At 41.8% G+C, this 19,519-nt stretch overlaps 1 protein-coding gene across 5 annotated transcripts in view; it reads left to right on the forward strand.

The window, feature by feature from the left end:
* Lrch1 (leucine rich repeats and calponin homology domain containing 1) overlaps positions 1-19,519 on the forward strand; it is a 211,796-nt gene that overhangs the window by 171,893 nt on the left and 20,384 nt on the right. For 3 of the 5 annotated variants that reach the window (XM_045145360.1, XM_045145359.1, XM_045145363.1), the window contains exons 14-18: positions 3,580-3,633; positions 4,758-4,830; positions 8,390-8,494; positions 13,121-13,230; positions 15,906-16,043. In XM_045145360.1, the coding sequence (XP_045001295.1) occupies positions 3,580-3,633; positions 4,758-4,830; positions 8,390-8,494; positions 13,121-13,230; positions 15,906-16,043 (480 nt within the window). The remainder of the gene's footprint in view (positions 1-3,579; positions 3,634-4,757; positions 4,831-8,389; positions 8,495-13,120; positions 13,231-15,905; positions 16,044-19,519) is intronic. The other 2 variants (XM_045145362.1, XM_045145361.1) reach the window with 1 other exon arrangement.

Here is a 19,519-nt window from a genome sequence, read left to right on the forward strand (position 1 = left end):
GCAAAGAAGGTAGCAGATCCTGGAGGCCCTGCTTGTGTGGATGCTCAGAGCTGACTTGGGTGTTTACATTCCCCTTCTCCCCACACAGGAAGGAAACAGCATCTCCTAGCATACAGTCTTGTGTCCATTTGCAACACTGACTGAGTAGCTGTGCTGGGTGTACTTTTCTCTGTAGAAGACTGGACTGGGAAGTGCTTGCTTTCTTAAGGAGTTTAAACAACGATAGAGGAACAGAAATATAGATACTGAAAATGTTTAGAGAAGAATATGGTACAATCTGGCATCCCGCGTGTTTGCTTGCTCAGGGGGTGGGCACAAGATAGCAGGATTGAGGGCTGAGAATGAATTTACTCTATGTCTTGTTTGAATTTGTACCTGGAGCAGGGATGTTCAAGGTAAACTGAGTTTAGTGTGAAAACTTGCTGAATAATCTGCCTAAGCATCCTTCAGAAGACTGGCACTGGTGGAGACAGGAAGATCTCTGGGGCTTGCTGGGTAGCTAGTCAAGCGAGAGCTCTAGGTTCAGCGTGAGATACTGTCTCAACAAAAAAGGTGGAGAGCAACTGAGGCAGGTACCTGCCATCAACCTGTTGTCCTCCACGCACACATACACACAAGCACCACACATGTATACATGTCACACACACATACCACACCCCAAACACATACATATAACACATACACACAATACAGCCACACACACACCATACATATCATGCATGCACATACCATGCACATACACACACACACAGCACAGAGTTAAGTGTGTTGATTCTTATAAGCAGTTCTAATGAGATCAATCAAAGCACTTGATACAAACATGAATAGCATCTCTTCTAAAAGTATGCTTTTCCTTGGATTTATGTGGAAGTTGGGAATATTTTAATAGCACTCCTAAACAATAGATAGTGTAAGCATTTTAAATCAGAACTAACTTTGTCGCATTTGTGAAAATGTTTACCATCTAGACACCAACATATTACTAGGGTAGACCCATTGGGCTCTTGACCAGCATAGAAAGAAGTCAGATCTGGGGGAATCAGAACATACCTTTCTGTGGGACTGTTGCAGTCAGGTTCATATTGCTGGCAGAAATTACTCAACCACGAGCAGCTTTTTGGGGGGGGGGGGGGAAAGTGTTTATTTTGGCTTACAGACCCAAGGGGAAGATCCATGATGGCAGGAGAAAATGATAGCATGAGCAGAGGGTGGACATCACCCCCTGGCCAACATAAGGTGGACAGTAACAACAGGAGAGTATGCCAAACACTGGCAAGGAGAGAATGGCTATAATGCCTGTAAGACTACCCCCAACAATACACTGCCTCCAGGAGGTATTAATTCCCAAATCTCCATCAGCTGAGAACCTAGCATTCAGAACACCTAAGTTTATGGGGGACACCTGAATCAAACCATCACATTCCACCCTGACCCCAATATACTGATATCCATACGTAATGTAAAATATGGTCAATTAAGTCCAACTTTAAAAGTTCCCATAGTTTTTTATCAATCCTAATGATACTCAAACATCTTCATAATCCAAGGTCTTTTAACTGAGCCATAATACCAAAAAATTACTCCAAAAAAAAAACCCATAATGGCACAGAATAAACACTCATATTGCAAAAGATGGCATTACGCATAACAAAGGAATTTTAAACCAATACAAGATTTATACAGTGCAAACATCATTCTCTGGAGCTCCAAGTCTAACACCTCTAGTCAGTGACAAATCTCCAAGTCCAGTTATTTTAACCAGCAACAAGGCTCTGGAGTTCCAATTCCGCCCCTCCAGCTAGGCTACTTATAGTCATGGAAGACTTCATCTGGTCCCGGCAGCTTTACAAGCAGCCATATTGTGGTCTTGGCTTCTCCACTGGGTCTCTTTTGCAACCCATGATCCATTCTCATGGCTCCATCAGGTCTACATGCGGGTAGGCATCCAACAAACCTGGTACACATTGCCCATGGCTGTTTCCAAATCACAAAACCATGTTGCATAATCAATGACCCTCTCTTTCTTGCATTTCTTATACTCCACAGTACCAGGTACAGGGCCAGTTTGTTAATCTAGGGGAGAATAAAGCACTTTGAAGAATAAGATAATCCTTGAGCATTCAGGCCCCTTCAAAAGAATCTACATTCTTTCTTTTGACCCAATGCAAGTCATCTGTCCATCTCAAAGGTTCTAATTTCTCAGATGCTGCTGAACAGGGCAGCAGTTTCACCCAAAGATTTCTTTCTTTTCTCTGTGCCATATCCCTCTTCTCACACCAGTCTACTTCTGTGCAATACAACCCTGCACAACCTCTCACAACACAGACATAACAGCAAGCCTCTCACACAAAATGGTTCCAGCCCAGTCCAGGCAAAGCTTCTCATCCTCATAAGCCAGACCTCACAGTCCATAGTTCTTACTGCATTCAGGTCTTTCAACTCTGACTAGAATAGTCCATCAAGCTGTACTTACAGAACTACAAGGCATCGCATAGGCCACAGTTTCACATCCTTCCAAAATCAGCTCCAAAGGGCCAAAGCCCCACAGTCAAGTGTCTAGCAGCATCTTCACTGTTGGTACTAACTTTTGCAGTCAGGTCTGCATTACTGATAGAAATCACTCGACAAAGAGCAGGTTTTGGGAAAAAAGGGGTTTATTTTGGCTTATAGACTCAAGGGGAAGATCCATAACGGCAGGAGAAAATAACAGCATGAGCAGAGGGTGGACATCACCCCCTGGCCAACATAAGGTGGACAATAGCAATAGGAGAGTGTGCCAAACACTGGCAAGGGGAGACTCCAACACTGCACTCCCTCCAGGAGGCATCAATTCCCAAATCTCCATCAGCTGGGAACCTAGCATTCAGAACACCAAAGTTTATGTGGGATTCCTGAATCAAACCACCACAGAAACCCTGCCACTGTATAGCTCTATCATGTTGGTTATCTAGTTTTCTTTCATCAGCCACTGCTCCACACCTTCTGCACTATTCTTTGGAGCATTATGCAGCATTCAAGGACCCAGGCATCCCATAGAAAAGAATGGCGTCCAAGTTATGTAGCTCATACTCCAGTCCCTGCCCTTCTCTTATTCAGATTTCCTCTCTTATCCCCATTGTCTACATGAGTAACTGAAGGTATGAACACCTGTGTGAATTGCTTGTGCATCCTCAATGGTCTTACACACACACAGTCATTTATCCTGGGAACCAGGGTCAGGCACAAATCCAGCACAGTTCTTTATCCATTCTCTTAAACAGTGATTGACAAAGCCAACTCACATTGGACTGACTACACGAGACTTTTTTCCCAGGTTATTTGGGGTTTATTAGCAGTATTTTGAAAATTTTGCCTTGGGCCAGTGGTGGTTCATGTGTAATCCCAGTGTATGGGGCGCTGAATATGCTCCATAGTTCAGAAAACGTTGAGCATAACTTTCATAGCTGCTCAGCACACTGGTTAAATCAACGTGTATCACTGTGTGCTTCTGGGTCAGGAATATGATGGAAATAGAAAAGACACAGTCCTTGCTTCATCTCTTTACAGTCTAATGGAATATGCATTTTTCTTTTCCTTAAGGGGCAAAGTGATCTAACATTACAGAGTAATGGGAGCCAGTATTCACCAAATGAGGTAAGATTCCTTAAGAATCCTTTTTTATTTCTGTGTGTGTGTGTGTGTGTGCGCGCGCGTGCATGCATCCTTGAGGACAACCTCGAGGGTGTTTCTTCTCTTTTTGTATTGTGAATACTGCTTGTGAGCTTTTGCATGCACCAATTCATGGCCAGGTTGAAATGGGTGCTGAGGACCTGAACTCAGGCTGGAAGGCTTATAAACAAGCAAACACCTGTAACTCTGTACCATATCCCCAAGATTCCAGAAGATCGAATCCTGAAGCTGGGGTATTCCATGAAGACTGAATTGAACTATCTTTCCAGTGAATATATAATATAACTTTGAGATAAATGAGTTACCAGAATGATTGCTCATCAGTTGTTCCTTGTTCTAATTAGCATAAACTTGCTTGGCCAATGCATAATTAAACATTAATATTTGCAAGACCTACTTTTGAAAACCAAAATGGGAGAAACAGATGAGAAACACTTAGATACAACAATGTATCTTTCTATGATTTAGCGTGTGTCTTCTCTGAAAAGGAAACATCTGATTGGAGCTCCCTGATTCACCTGGCTGTGTTATGCATTTTCAGTAGATGTGCTCTCATTGTGATGTAGGTGAGCATGTCCACACATACGTGTATGTTGTGGGAGAAATGGATTGTCAGTTTTATGTGAATGTGAAACATGTTTATAATGAGTAAGTAAAAAGTGAAATGGAGGAGCTGGAGAGATTGCTCAGCAGTTAAGTCGCTTGCCTGAAAAGCCTAATGACCCAGGATCCATTCCCCAGTACCCAGGTAAAGCCAGATGCACAAGGTGGCACATGCATCTGCAGTTTGCAGCAGCTGGAGTCCCTGGCATGCCCATTATGTCTGTCTGTCTTCTCACTGCTTTCAAATAAATAAAAATATAAAAAATGAAAGGGAGGAACAACGACATAATAATAACATTGAATTCAGTTGCTCTAATACAGCATCGTCTGTGATGTCACTTAAAGCATTTGTAGTGACTCTTGGAGCCAACACTTCACCTAGCAGCAAAAGCAAACAGAGTGGTTGTATGATAAATCTTTGACCATAGAAGTATGCCTAGTTTTCCAGTGCTTTCCTCTAATTTTCTTTCTTTCTAACCCCACAGATGAGAGAGAACTCCCCTTCAGTCTCTCCTACCACAAACAGCACAGCTCCTTTTGGCCTGAAACCTCGATCAGGTATATTTAGATTTTGGTACATTATAATATTAAGTCACTCCATGGCTTCTCTTTAGCTTTTGAGTTTATGCATGATTAATGTGAACCTTACCAAACCTGGCAAGCTATCCTGGCATCGGAAGGTACTACAGCGTGGGGAGTGAAGCTGTGGTGGGGTGCTGCTGGGTCCGTGCTACCATGAATGGTGCAGCTCCCTTCCTTTGATTCACAGCAGAAGAAAACAGCATGGGGTGTGCGAGTGGAGATCTATCCTCTTCTCATTTTACTCATGGACAGTCAAATAGCGCCCCTTTTCCTCTAGGGCTGCTGGGCTCTGCTGAGGTGAAAGCAGCCCGAAGACAGGCTTTTGAGAACCCCCACTTGCTCTCTAAGCATGGTCGGGTCTGTGTGTTTCCTCATGAAACAAGGTGGGCATATCAAAGTTTGCATGAGGGATCAGCAGGTATGAAAAAAAAAATCTTGGGCTGGAGAGATGGCTTAGTGGTTAAGCGCTTGCCTGTGAAGCCTAAGGACCCCGGTTTGAGGCTCAATTCCCCAGGACCCACATTAGCCAGATGCACAAGGGGGCGCACGCATCTGGAATTCATCTGCAGTGGCTGGAAGCCCTGGCGCGCCCATTCTCTCTCTCTCTCTGCCTCTTTCTCTCTGTCACTCTCAAATAAATAAAAATAACCCCCCCAAAAAAAGAAAAAAAAAATCTTTTGGGAAAGTATTCTGCTTTTTGACCTACTTTGTTTGAATTTGTGTTATAATATTAACAGAAGTAAAATCAGAGCAATGTGCACAGTAATTACTGATTCTTAAGAGAAGGACATTACATAGATAATTTCTTCTTATTTCTCCATGTATTTATAGTTCTGGTGCTAACTGCCTCCACTGTTGCATTGTTTTATATTCTTTGGTGTTCACTGGATTGGCCTCTAAAGCTTAAGCAAGTGGTAATAAAAACTGGGGTGCATTAAAATGAAAACTGGTAAAACATCTCAAATGTTGTAGGGTTTTCCAGGAAAGCAATTTGATAACAGCATGGATTTTACATATTTCTAGCTAGAAAAGGGAGGTACCTATAGGGAAAATAAAGATTAATTAATAAAGGGAATGTTTTGTTCTTAGAACAAGTTAATTGATGAATAACTTGTGGCCATATGCAGTGGCTTCCTGGCAGTTTGAATGAGCTATAAAGAACAAAGCAACTTGAAAAAATGTCATTTGTGTGACAAGAGTTTGTAGGTGTTTTAGTTCTGCTTTTTTGCAGTGCTGAGAATTGAACCCAGACTCTTAGCCATGCTAGGCAAGTACTCTGCCACTGAACTATTTTCCCTGCTGTGGTGGGTATATTATGAAAAGAAAAGACATATGAAATATTTGATTCATTTGCTGGCTTCTTCATGTATGAAACTAGATGTGTGTGGCCACATCTGGGTTCCACTTCCCTTCTCAGATAGGTTCTGGGAGACTGAGAAGTCATCACAAGTACACCCTATAACCTCAGTTATGTGCATGCTAAGCATCTCTATACAATTTTAAGATATTTCATCATTGAAATCGTGAGTTGAACAAATCTCCAAAGATCAGTAGACTGTTGAATGCTTGCAGTTCAGTTGCAAAATTGTTTCATTGACTTTTAATGTCTTATAGAGTTCAATCTCAATTTACCACAGTTCAAGATTACATTGTACTTGTACTGTATACCATTTCACATTCTGTTTAGTGATGATAAATAAATCGAGTATTTGTTTTAAACAGGAGAAAATAAACAATTGTCTCCTCCCTAAACTTCCAACTTTGGGATGCTTAACTAACCAATATGGAAGTTGTCCTAATTTTTGAAAGCTTTATGGGAGTTTTTTTTCCTTCAAGAATATGAAATGACATACTAGAACTTAAGCTAGCATAATGTGTAGGGCTTTAACATTTTTATATAGCCATTTTTAAGTATTGGGTAACATATATTTTCCTTATTTAAAAGAAATAATTATGACCATCCTATTTGGATTCACTGAGTAGCTTTGGAATGTTTAAGTCAATTTTTTAAAATTATTTATTTATTTATTTGAGAGCAACAGGCACAGAGAGAAAAACAGATAGAAGAAGAGAGAGAGAATGGGCGCGCCAGGGCTTCCAGCCTCTGCAAACGAACTCCAGATGCGTGCGCCCCCTTGTGCATCTGGCTAACGTGGGACCTGGGGAACCGAGCCTCGAACTTGGGTCCTTAGGCTTCATAGGCAAGCGCTTAACCGCTAAGCCATCTCTCCAGCCCCATAAGTCAATTTTTATTTTAGAATTAAGTATAAAGATTATGTTTTTGTATTACAAATAAGAAAATCTCAGATGAGAATATTAGAAATAAAATTTAGATTCTTTTTTTTAAAAAAATTTTTTGTTTATTTTATTTATTTGAGAGTGACAGACAGAGAGAGGAAGAGGCAGGTAGAGAGAGAGAGAGAGAATGGGTGCGCCAGGGCCTCCAGCCACTGCAAACGAACTCCAGATGCATGCACCCCCTTGTGCATCTGGCTAACGTGGGTTCTGGGGACTCGCCTTGAACCGGGGTCCTTAGGCTTCACAGGCATGTGCTTAACCGCTAAGCCATCTCTCTAGCCCCAAAATTTAGATTCTTAACACCAGCTGTTCTCTTCTTGCTTTACTCCTAAAGGATGATGGTACCCATATCCAAATTTTAATCCCAACAGCCATGCCCATTAGTTTTACAGGTTCTGCTTTTTGATTTAACAAAAACTATGTGAATTTTTCTTAAACATAATTATCTTAAATAAATGTGAATTTATTGAATATCTAATGCAAAAAGAAGACCATGATATTATTTCGTAAATGACCAACTCAGAAGTTCTTGAAATTGAATGGTATCTGTTAGATTGATTATTAAGCAGACTACTGAGCATTCAGAGTTATTTCTACTGTTGTTGGTTTTTAAGTGAGCAATATTGAAAATTGAGTTGCAAAGTATATAAAGGAAGGGTTGAGATTCCTTTGTTACTTAGGCATTCCACAAGGATTACAGATGTCTTTTAGAAACAGTTCTGCATTGCCTTGGGAAAAAGTCAACAGTAGACTATGCTTCTGTAGTAGTCTTAGTTCTAAGTAATAGATATATTTATACATATAGAGCTTTGCCCTCTGTGACCCAGAATCATGTAATTATATCTGCTAAGATTGTTAGTCATTTTGAGAGTGTTTGAAAGAGGTATATGATAGGCCTTCTGCTTTTGAATTTACATAACCTATGAGTACTCTTCCTTCCCACCGGCCTAATTCACTAGTACTCTTAAGTCTGCAGGCTTGCAGAACTGTTAAGGTGAATGAACATTATTAACTGCATGCAAAGTATATGACTGATGAGTACTAACACTCCGTTTTTATCATTCTTTTTATTTCATACACCATCTCTCATTCTCCTATACTGTACATTTGAAATTAAATCTCATGTTAATGCAATCCACTCCATTTCCATATGAACCTTATGCCTCATGTGCAATGCTGCGGCCCCTTGCGTTTTCTCTGGTCCCTGTGCAACCATCTGCGGCCCGCCCTCCTGCAGACTCAGCCCTCATTCTCCCTCCTGTCTCCTTCAACAAACTTAAACAGGCACAAACATGGGACAACTCTAGCTACAGTGTTCCATCTGAAAGAGACAGTGACAATGGTAGGTGTTTTGTACCTCTTCTTCTATGTTCTTGTTAGTAAGCCAGCAAGTTCACTGCACAAGTGTGTGTGTGCAGCCAGCGCTGTATTCTCCTGCATGCTCGGTGCTGAGGAAGCCCAGGAACCAAGGCCCGGGAGTGCATGTGAGCTGCTTCCTGCTTCAGCTCACGCACCCTGTGTTCTTTCTTCTCCACCTGCCTTGCTTGGGTGTGTTGGTCTCTTTTCTCATCTACAAAGATGACTTGGGGCCTGCATGTTTATGTTACCTCTGCTCGCTCCAGAGCTGGTAGCAAATGCCTTCAGAATTTAATATTTTAGAAAAGCTGGGTGTGGTGGTGCATTCCTGCAATTTCAGGACTGGGAAAACTGAGGCAGAATAGCAAATTTGAGGCCAGTGTGGGTTATATATCAAGGCCCTGCCTCAAAAAGAAATTTGATCTTTTATTATCTGTGCTTACCAGGTGAGACTTCTAAGGTAACTAAAATATACCACAGACTGGTGCACAGAAAATAATGTTGACATTGAGAAATTTCTTAAAATGATGAGAAATTACTCTACTTTTCCTTTTCTCAAATTATTTGCACATTTTGGCTTTTGGTACCTCCTTAAGTGTAAGTTCATCTGTATTATATTCAAGAATAGTATGTCTGAAAATTATTTGTGTCAACAAAGCCTGAGTGCACTCAGGAAATATCAATATGGTTATATTAATTTTGTGCCATTGGGTATCCTAAATAGTTCAAGAGATAAAAATAATTATAATTGTTTAGATCTACATATCTCATATATCCAAATATCTGTTTTAATCTAATGCAAAGTCAAATTTTAAATATTTTTACCTCCAAACACAAAGTGATAGAAGAAAAATTATATGAAATAGACAATGAGGTTCTAATATAATAATATGTGACAGGTAATATGTGACCATGATACAAACATAATAAGAGAACATGCTTTCTGATAATATTTGTTTTTATCTAGGTATGTTAAATGTAATACATGGTGTCCGGTTAAAAATTCATCTACAATATACTCAACATTTCCTTAAGTAGAAGGATAACATCTATTCTGGCAGCTTACTTGTAAAGGGAATATTAATGTTTCATGTATGCCTAAATTTTTTTTCACAAAAAAGCATGACTAAAAAATTAACAATCATGAAATAAAAGTTCTTCCTTATATCATATTGCTTTAAATTCTGGAAACTAAAGCATTACATGGAAACTCTTGATCAACTGTTCTTTTACTTAAAAAAATAAAGAAACAGAGAATAAAGGAGTTTTTGTTTTTCAGAAAGCATAGCTATTTATGGGAGTGATGTTGTTTAAAGGAAATAAAGTCTAGTGTGAAAGATTTATGTGTGATTTGGTATTTCCTTAGGAATGATGTCTAAAATCAAAGGACTTCCTTTTTTTTAAGCTGGGAAAGAATTAAATAGAAATCTTATGTAGCAGTATAATTTCTGTCTTTGCATATGAACAACCAAAACCAGAAAGGAGAGGTACTGCCTGCAAGGTTAGGGGTACAGGTGAGGCTACAGACAGTACTCCTGATTCTTGTGGGTGTCTTCTTAGACAAACCTACATTTGTTCTCCAGGTGTTCACGGAGGACTCTGAGAAGCCACTAGGCCAAGCTGCCTTATTAAAACATTCTGGGATTCCAAGAGCAAATAATCACTGTGAAAATCATCCTAAAGAAAAAATACCCTCGCATTCACTATTGGTATTTTATTTCTCAGAGTTAACAATTCCAGGGGTTCATCACATGCTGCCACAGTAACAATGAAAGGGTGGTTGTTTTCCATGTTCCTCTGGCTTGGGCAGCCATGTTGATGGCTTTCATTTTTGTCTATTTGTCTCTAATATGCTTTGAGCAAGAGGTGATTTTTCTGTGCACAAAAGTATTCTATAGAAAAACACTGGTGCTGGTTTTCAGATCTGATCTTTCAGGCATGCACCATCATTCTTTGTGCCTTAAACCTTGCCCTGTGATTAGAGCAAGTTTTTTAATACAATTTCTAGATGAAAGAAGCTGCACTTTAACGGCCCTATGTTGAGGAGCCGATATTGCTTGCGTGAGAACACGGCCTACGAAGCTGCTGCAGTACTCACCTGACATTCCAATACCGTTTTCACATCTGTGTTGCTTCCTTGTGTTACCTTCATTATCTCAGCTATCTAGCTTTGGCAAATAAATGTCATCTTATAACCAATTCAACCTAACATAATATGAATTTTAGCTATCCGTTTTAACTTCTTTCCAATATTTCATTCTAAATTGGCCTCATTTTAAATTCACCATTTTCACTAATACATATCCTTCAAGGAGAAATATTTTAATAGCCAATAGGCTACAAGGTATTTATGGGTTTGAATTCCCCTGTTTCTTGAGGTTTACTTTCTCAGAGGGACAGAAGAGAGACTATGGAAGTTCATCTGTGGCTCTGACCACCTCTGGCAAATGCCCCAATGTGCATATTGTATTTGTAAAAAGCATAGGAACTTAAAATGAAAAGTGATGCCAGGAGATTAAAACCCAGACACCATTGCAGAAGTCTGATATCCCTCATAGGACTCCAGTAAGACATTAATACTTGAATAGTGTGCTGTTGAACCAAAGTGTGCAGTTCATTTATGTTCCAACAAAACATATTGAAAATATTAAACATGCTATATTAGTAAAGATTACTCCCAAAAAATATCAAAGGAAAAATCATTACCAAACAAAACATTAGGCCTAAATGGTATTGAGGTGTCCCTTGGTGACATGTATGAGCATTCCTCTGCTCTGTCCACATTCCTTTACTTACGTGCAGTGGACAGCTTTAGGAGATGTAGTCAGTAGAATTTACATAACATTTCTCTTCTGGATATGGTGCCTCAGTGGGTCAAGTTTTGTTTTGTTTGAGATGGCTAGAAGCAGGCTGAATGCTTCCTGCATAGTTCTCACTCGCTACTTGATGTGTCAGACTTTCCCTTTGTTCTGTGAACTGTCTCTCCCCTACTTGTTGGCCTTGCCTTTATTTTGTAAGCACTTTTTCTTACTTCCTGTGGTCTTTGGCTTTTTCTTGGGCCTTGGTGATAGCCCTTCTGTGACATGCCTTTGACCCTCTTGCCTGTGGCTTCTTGGATGGCTTGTAGCTGAAGGCCAAACCAGAGACTGACTCCTTTCTGATGTTCCAGAGACAGAAAGCCTTGTACACATGAGATCCTCTCTTTCTCCATGAACTGAGTCAAGGATTGTGTCAGCTTCCTCCCGTTACCTAGAGTGTGAGTGCTGACTTAGACATTCTCATGCTCAGAAAGAAATTCCAAAGGGACAGCTTAAGCTTAACAGGAGCTCTAACAGAGCACAGCATATTTAGTTATATAGCACATACAGGGCTTTTCATTCCAAGTTTTATATTTATAAGCCATGTTTAATTTTTTTTAAATATACTACACTGAGATAGTTTCTAAGGTGCCCCCATGGCCCCATATGAAATGTGGATGAGAACAAAATAGAAATCAGAGAGTCTTTATGTTTGACATTGGCACTGAATTTCAGTGATTGGAACTACTGCAGTTGCAGTGTCAGGGCGACCTTCTAGGTAGTAGTGATTTCTGACTTTGGAATTCTCTGAAAAATTTCCTAAAGGGCTTCCTAATCCCTGCCCATTCTGAAAATCTACTGGGAAGAGGGAATCACTTACAGCTCTTTGCTACCTTTTAGTATACATGGAAAGTTGACAGTCTGGGCCAAAAATCTCCAGGAAGAAAAAATTCAAATTTAAATTGACCCTGAGCTTTATAATTTTTAAAGATCCTTGTTAAATTCATTCTTCATATACAGAAATCTCCCTGGTTTGTCTTTAAAAGATGTAGTTCTCTAGAACTTCAGGGCATTCAAATACAGGGCCTCACTCAAGTCACACACCTAGGGCAAGTGCTCTCCTATTGAGCTACACCCTCAGTCAAGAGAGTAAGGTTTGCTTAACTCCCTTCTGGAAGAGTCAGTTATTGTTCCGAAGTTGGAAGTTTAAGGACCTAAAGCCAGTGGTGATCTCTTAAGCTGCCTCTAATCCTGATAGCCTTTATCAAAGTCAGCTGCTCATCTTGGAAAGAGTCACCTTTTAATACCTAGTCAGTGACATGATAAAAGGTAGACTTTTCCATTCCACACTCAAATGTGCAGTCCCAGTATCATCTCTTAGCTCATAGCCAACAGAAACAACTTGCTATGCCTAACTTCATGGGAAGCAATTCTAGTATTCTGTGATTGGAGTGATTGGAGCTGAGTTACATGCAGGCTTTTAGAGTATAAAATGTATTGGTGGGGGTGATCAAGGCAGGGCATTTGTGTGAGTGTTCATGGTCGCACAACCTACAGTACCTTCAGAGACGGTCTCCTTTCCAAGTATCCAAATCAGGCTTTTCCCGTGAGTTCAGAACGTTTGTTTCCATGAATGATATTTACTTAAGATAAATTATTTGAGACTGAAAGTGGTTGTGTGGGGAGGGAGCGGCAAAAGGGGGATTATTCAAAGTACCGGAAAATTTTTTAAAAAAAGAAAAGATTTGCTTAAGTATCAATATTCCTGCTTGTATGGCAATGTATAAATTATTTTTTCGCCCTCTCTATGGCAGTGTTCCTGAGACCTCAGAGAAATTTGGAATCTGTAGATCCACAATTTACAATTCGGAGGAAAATGGAACAGTTGAGAGAAGAAAAAGAACTCGTGGAACAACTCCGAGAGGTACCTTGGAAATAGTATATAACTAAATAATAACTTCCAGAGTTAAGCATTCTATAATGTGAAAGCATCCTGGTTTCAAGTCTTAGTAGGTCACTAACTGATTTTGGAAAGTCACTTAACAACTCTTGAGTTTCAGTTTCTCCCTGTACAAAAAAAGAAACCCTCAATGGATAGCACATACTTTAGTAAAAGTAATACATATGCATAAATGCTATCATAATTTCAATTCGGCTATACTATAAAACAATGTCTGTTGTATATTTGCTTAATAATAATAATCCTTTAACTTAAAGACATTTATAGCTGACCATGCATTGTGTTCCAAACTGGTCTGAACTTTTCAGTCATGTAATAGGCATAGGCATACCAGTTGAATTCCTGCTAAGGATTAGTCTTGTTCTTTGTACTGTAGATTTCAGCTTAGTAGTAGAAGTTAGTGGGCACTCTGTAGGTGTTGTATGCCCTTGTTGTCTATGCCTGGATTAGAAGATTGTGCATGAATGTATGGAAGCAACAATCCAAGGCTCCATCTCGGAGGAAGAAGACATTGATATCATTTGACAAAAGCAGCATGTGTTCTTCATACTTGAGAGGTGCCACAGCTGTGTCCTCCTGGAGGATATGGAGCTTTCTGGAGGACAGACCCTTGAGATTAAATCATCTCCATTCTGTAACATGTTTATTAAGTTCCACTTTGCACCAAGCAGTGCTATAGGTGATTGATATGGGGAGAACATAAAGGTCCTTGCAGATATGAAGCATATAGTCTGTTGGGAAGAGATAATTAAAAAAAAACAAAGAAATAATACAATTGCACATAAAAACAAATTATACAAAAGAGAAAAAAAAAGAAAACTAAATTAAAGTGTAGGTCACCATCTTCATTCTTACATTTAATACTCTGTAAATGTTGTAACAGGTTGTTAGGAGGAAAGAATTGTTAAAATTATTTCATATCTGATTCAGCAGACACCACTGTGGGAAGTCAGACTCATGTGCTCCACATACTTGGATGTGAACTTGAACAGCAAACTTTCTAGCACCCATGAAAATAAGATTGGGAGTTATGATATGCCTCTCAAGAAGTGATATCTTTTTGTTTGTTTATTTTGAAGTAGAGTCTTACTGTAGCCAAGGCTAACCTTGAACTTACTATGCAGTCTCAGGTTGGCCTCAAACTCACAGCAGTCCTCCTACCTCTGCCTTCCCAGTACTGGGATTAAAGGCCTGCACCACCACCAGCAGCTAAGAAGCTTTACAAGGTTGGCTAGGGAACTAAATCATGGCCAGCAGGCCTTATAAATGCCAGTAATCATTTTCCCAGTGCCAGGACTCAGAATTCTTTCTAATATTTTTTAATTCTTTTTGTCTTGGCGGGGGTGAGGGGGAGAGATTGGGCAGCCAGGACCTTCAGCCTACTGCAAAGAAAAAACTTCAGGTATGTGAGCCCCCTTGTGGCACATGTGTGACACTGCACACTTGCATCATTGTGGGTCTGGCTATGTGAGACCTGGAGATTTGAACATAAGTTCTTACTTAGCATTGCAGGCAGCTGCCTTAATGCTAAGTCATTTCTCCAGCCCAGGACCTAGAATTTTTTAAGATAGTCTTCCAGTCTCTAATTTTATGTCACTAAATGAAAACACATATTAACATATTAAAGCCAGATGGGCATTCATTTGCAGCAGCCAGAGACTGTAGCACACCCATACATGTACATACACATATGCACATACATGTGCACATAAATAAATAAAAAATAAAAAATTTTAAACGGTAGGGGTCCACACATAAGACAGTTCTGAAAAGATTTATGTAGCTCTCTGTTCAAGTTTTCAGTTATTGCAAATTATAAGTCATCCTTTCATAGCTGTTGTCCAGTTAAAAAGAGCTTCTGTTACAAGGCTGAAACTTCTATTCAGTGTTTAAAGTTGATTTTAGTACTTGCCTGTCAAAGAGGAGGAAGTAGATATGTATCTTCCTATTCGTCCCACAAGCACAGTTTAAGAGAAGAACTTCCTTTAATCACCTTCCACCTCATTTAACAGTCTACTCAGTCAGGCTTGTTTTTTATTTGTCAATTCATTCCATTTTTATAGTCTCATAGACAAGGCTGAGAAAATACTGAACTCAATAATTGATTTCAAGCCAAGCATGATGGTATACTACTGAAATCCCCACCCAGAATGTGAAGCAGGAGAACCAGGAGTTCAAGGTCATTCTCAGCTTACAGAGTTTCAAGCTAGCCTGGAAAATATTAGACTATGTCTCAAAATAAAACAAGAATGATTTATTTCTGTCATTTCACTGCAATTGAGTCTCTCTTAGGCCAAGGAGGTTTTTTGTTGTTTTTTTTTTTTTTTAATTTGAGAGAGAGAGAGAAAGAGATAGAGAATGAGTGAACCACAGTCTTCAGCCTCTGCAAACAAACTTCAGATGCATGTGCCACCTTGTGTATCTGACTAATGTGGGTTCCTTGGGGAATCAAACCTGGGTCCTTTGGCTTTTCAGGCAAGCATCTTAACCGTTAGGACATTGCTCCAACCTTGTTTATCTGATACCAGTGTTTTCTAGGCATTCTCATCCTTTACCCCATACTAGTTACTGCCTGCTTGTAAATACTTAATAAGCATGTTCAGCTCAGGGTTGCCAAATTGCCTTCTGATTTCCTGCAGAGCATCGAGGTGCGGCTGAAAGTGACCCTGCACGAAGACCTGGGGGCTGCCCTCATGGACGGTGTGGTGCTCTGCCACCTGGCCAACCACATCCGCCCACGGTCCGTTGCCAGCATACACGTCCCTTCACCTGCAGTTGTGAGTAATACCACATAAAAGTAAAAGAACATCAACTGAATTTTTTGGCCAAGTTGTTGTTTAAGAATGACAATAGTGGCTCTTGAAGTCTGTTCCCACCCTTTCTGTTAGTTCCCAAACAACTGGAAGCAAAAGTAGGGCTCTGAGAAAATGACATTTTACTGTAAGGGAGACTATCTAAACATAGGCATTTAATGACAGATGACATCTTTATTTATAATGCCTAGTTTAAAGAAGTTATTGATATGCAAATCTTAAGAATAGAACTATGATGTATCTGACAAAAGTGGGATGTCTTTTTAGGTAAACAGGTGAATGTGGTGACAGACAGTAGGTGAACGTGGCTGAGGTGACTGACAGGAGGTGCACGTGGCTGAGGTGACAGACAGGAGGTGCACATGGCTGAGGTGACTGACAGGAGGTGCACGTGGCTGAGGTGACAGACAGGAGGTGCACGTGGCTGAGGTGACGGACAGGAGGTGCACGTGGCTGATGTGAATGACTGGAGGTGCACGTGGCTGAGGTGACTGACAGGAGGTGCACGTGGCTGATGTGACAGACAGGAGGTGCACGTGGCTGATGTGAATGACTGGAGGTGCACGTGGCTGAGGTGACTGACAGGAGGTGCACGTGGCTGATGTGACAGACAGGAGGTGCACGTGGCTGATGTGAATGACTGGAGGTGCACGTGGCTGAGGTGACTGACAGGAGGTGCACATGGCTGATGTGACTGACAGGAGGTGCACGTGACTGACGTGACTGACAGGAGGTGCACGTGGCTGACGTGACTGACAGGAGGTGCACGTGGCTGACGTGACTGACAGGAGGTGCACGTGGCTGAGGTGACTGACAGGAGGTGCACGTGGCTGAGGTGACTGACAGGAGGTGCACCTGAAGCAGGTGGCAGACACAAGATACATGTAAAAGTGAGCCATGCCTGTCATCCATGTTTGTGGATAGCTGATTTTCAAAATCAGAGCCAGTTTCTTGAAGGTGTAGCTCACAGTGTAATCAGTTTGTTGGGTGACTATGCGCAGCCACCTCTGCCCCCACAACCCTTCCTTTTCAGGAGGCCGCAGGATGGCGTTGTTCATCCTTTCTTTTTTCTTGGCAGCAGGAAAAATTAGCTGCCTATCTAACTTTTGTCTTCTCTATAATATGAAATGTATTTTTTCCTGTAAAACAAATGTGACTACCCCTCTCCTTTCTCTCTTCCCCTCCCTTTTGCTTCCCAAAACATGGTGAACCAGACACCAGTTAGGCTTCTTTCAAATCTTCCAGCAGCCTTAATGTGGGAATTTATTTTTCCCACCTTACTTCCAACCACTGAATAATGCACAGCAAAGCTCTCCAGTATCTTCTACAGGTCAATTCCAGTGTGTCTTGAAAAGATATCTGAACTGCAACCCAAATTCTCACTTCATTAATTTTCCCGTTGGAATCAACACTATCATTTTTCAGTGTGTTAAATGATTCTAAGAATCATGAACCCAGACATTTATTTATTATTTGTTAGTAAAAAATAATATTCAAAGTAATGAATATAGTGCTTTCTTGGAGAAAATGAAGGAAGACAAGGGAAATAAACTTAATCCTGCACTAGTCATTCAGAGACAACCAGACAACTGGTACTAGCTGACCTTTGACCCTTTTACCACTTATATTCTCAGTACCTTTGTTAATTACCAGCTTCTCATATATGCTAGTTAGTAGTATTTAAGCTTCATGAAAGCCTCACTGTCATTTGTGTCATGGATATCCCTCCTAAATATTCATTTTCCAAGGTAACATATTTCAGCCTGTATCGCTGTGGTATGTTTTTGCTTTACTTTTTAGACAGTTTGTTACTAAATGTCCACTTGTCACAACTCTTCACTGAGCTTCTGGTTTTGAGGCACCAGACCTACTATAAACACACCACCTGCACCTGTGCTCTCCGGCACCCTCCTATGACCTCACCACCTGCACCTGCGCTCTTGTGTACCCTCCTGTGACCTCACCACCTGCACCTGAGCTCTTGTGTACCCTCCTGTGACCTCACCACCTGCACCTGAGCTCTTGTGTACCCTCCTGTGACCTCACCACCTGCACCTGAGCTCTTGTGTACCCTCCTGTGACCTCACCACCTGCACCTGAGCTCTTGTGTACCCTCCTGTGACCTCACCACCTGCACCTGAGTTCTTGTGTACCCTCCTGTGACCTCTCCACCTGCACCTGAGCTCTTGTGTACCCTCCTGTGACCTCACCACCTCTACCTGAGCTCTTGTGTACCCTCCTGTGACCTCACCACCTGCACCTGAGCTCTTGTGTACCCTCCTGTGACCTCACCACCTGCACCTGAGCTCTTGTGTACCCTCCTGTGACCTCACCACCTGCACCTGAGCTCTTGTGTACCCTCCTGTGACCTCACCACCTGCACCTGAGCTCTTGTCTACCCTCCTGTGACCACACCACCTGCACCTGAGTTCTTGTGTACCCTCCTGTGACCTCACCACCTGCACCTGAGCTCTTGTGTACCCTCCTGTGACCTCACCACCTGCACCTGAGCTCTTGTGTACCCTCCTGTGACCTCACCACCTGCACCTGAGCTCTTGTGTACCCTCCTGTGACCTCACCACCTGCACCTGAGCTCTTGTCTACCCTCCTGTGACCACACCACCTGCACCTGAGTTCTTGTGTACCCTCCTGTGACCTCACCACCTGCACCTGAGCTCTTGTGTACCCTCCTGTGACCTCACCACCTGCACCTGAGCTCTTATGTACCCTCCTGTGACCTCACCACCTCTACCTGAGCTCTCGTGTACCCTCCTGTGACCACACCACCTCTACCTGAGCTCTTGTGTACCCTCCTATGACCATACCACCTCTACCTGAGCTCTTGTGTACCCTCCTGTGACCTCACCACCTGCACCTGAGCTCTTGTGTACCCTCCTGTGACCACACCACCTCTACCTGAGCTCTTGTGTACCCTCCTGTGACCACACTACCTCTACCTGACCTCTCGTGTACCCTCCTGTGACCACACCACCTCTACCTGAGCTCTTGTGTACCCTCCTATGACCACACCACCTCTACCTGAGCTCTTGTGTACCCTCCTGTGACCTCACCACCTGCACCTGAGCTCTTGTGTACCCTCCTGTGACCACACCACCTGCACCTGAGTTCTTGTGTACCCTCCTGTGACCTCACCACCTGCACCTGAGCTCTTGTGTACCCTCCTGTGACCACACCACCTCTACCTGACCTCTCGTGTACCCTCCTGTGACCACACCACCTCTACCTGACCTCTCGTGTACCCTCCTGTGACCACACCACCTCTACCTGAGCTCTTTTGTACCCTCCTATGACCACACCACCTCTACCTGAGCTCTTGTGTACCCTCCTGTGACCTCACCACCTGCACCTGAGCTCTTGTGTACCCTCCTGTGACCACACCACCTCTACCTGAGCTCTTGTGTACCCTCCTGTGACCTCAC

Source organism: Jaculus jaculus, chromosome 3 (assembly GCF_020740685.1).
Source record: "Jaculus jaculus isolate mJacJac1 chromosome 3, mJacJac1.mat.Y.cur, whole genome shotgun sequence".
Classification (NCBI taxonomy): domain Eukaryota; kingdom Metazoa; phylum Chordata; class Mammalia; order Rodentia; family Dipodidae; genus Jaculus; species Jaculus jaculus.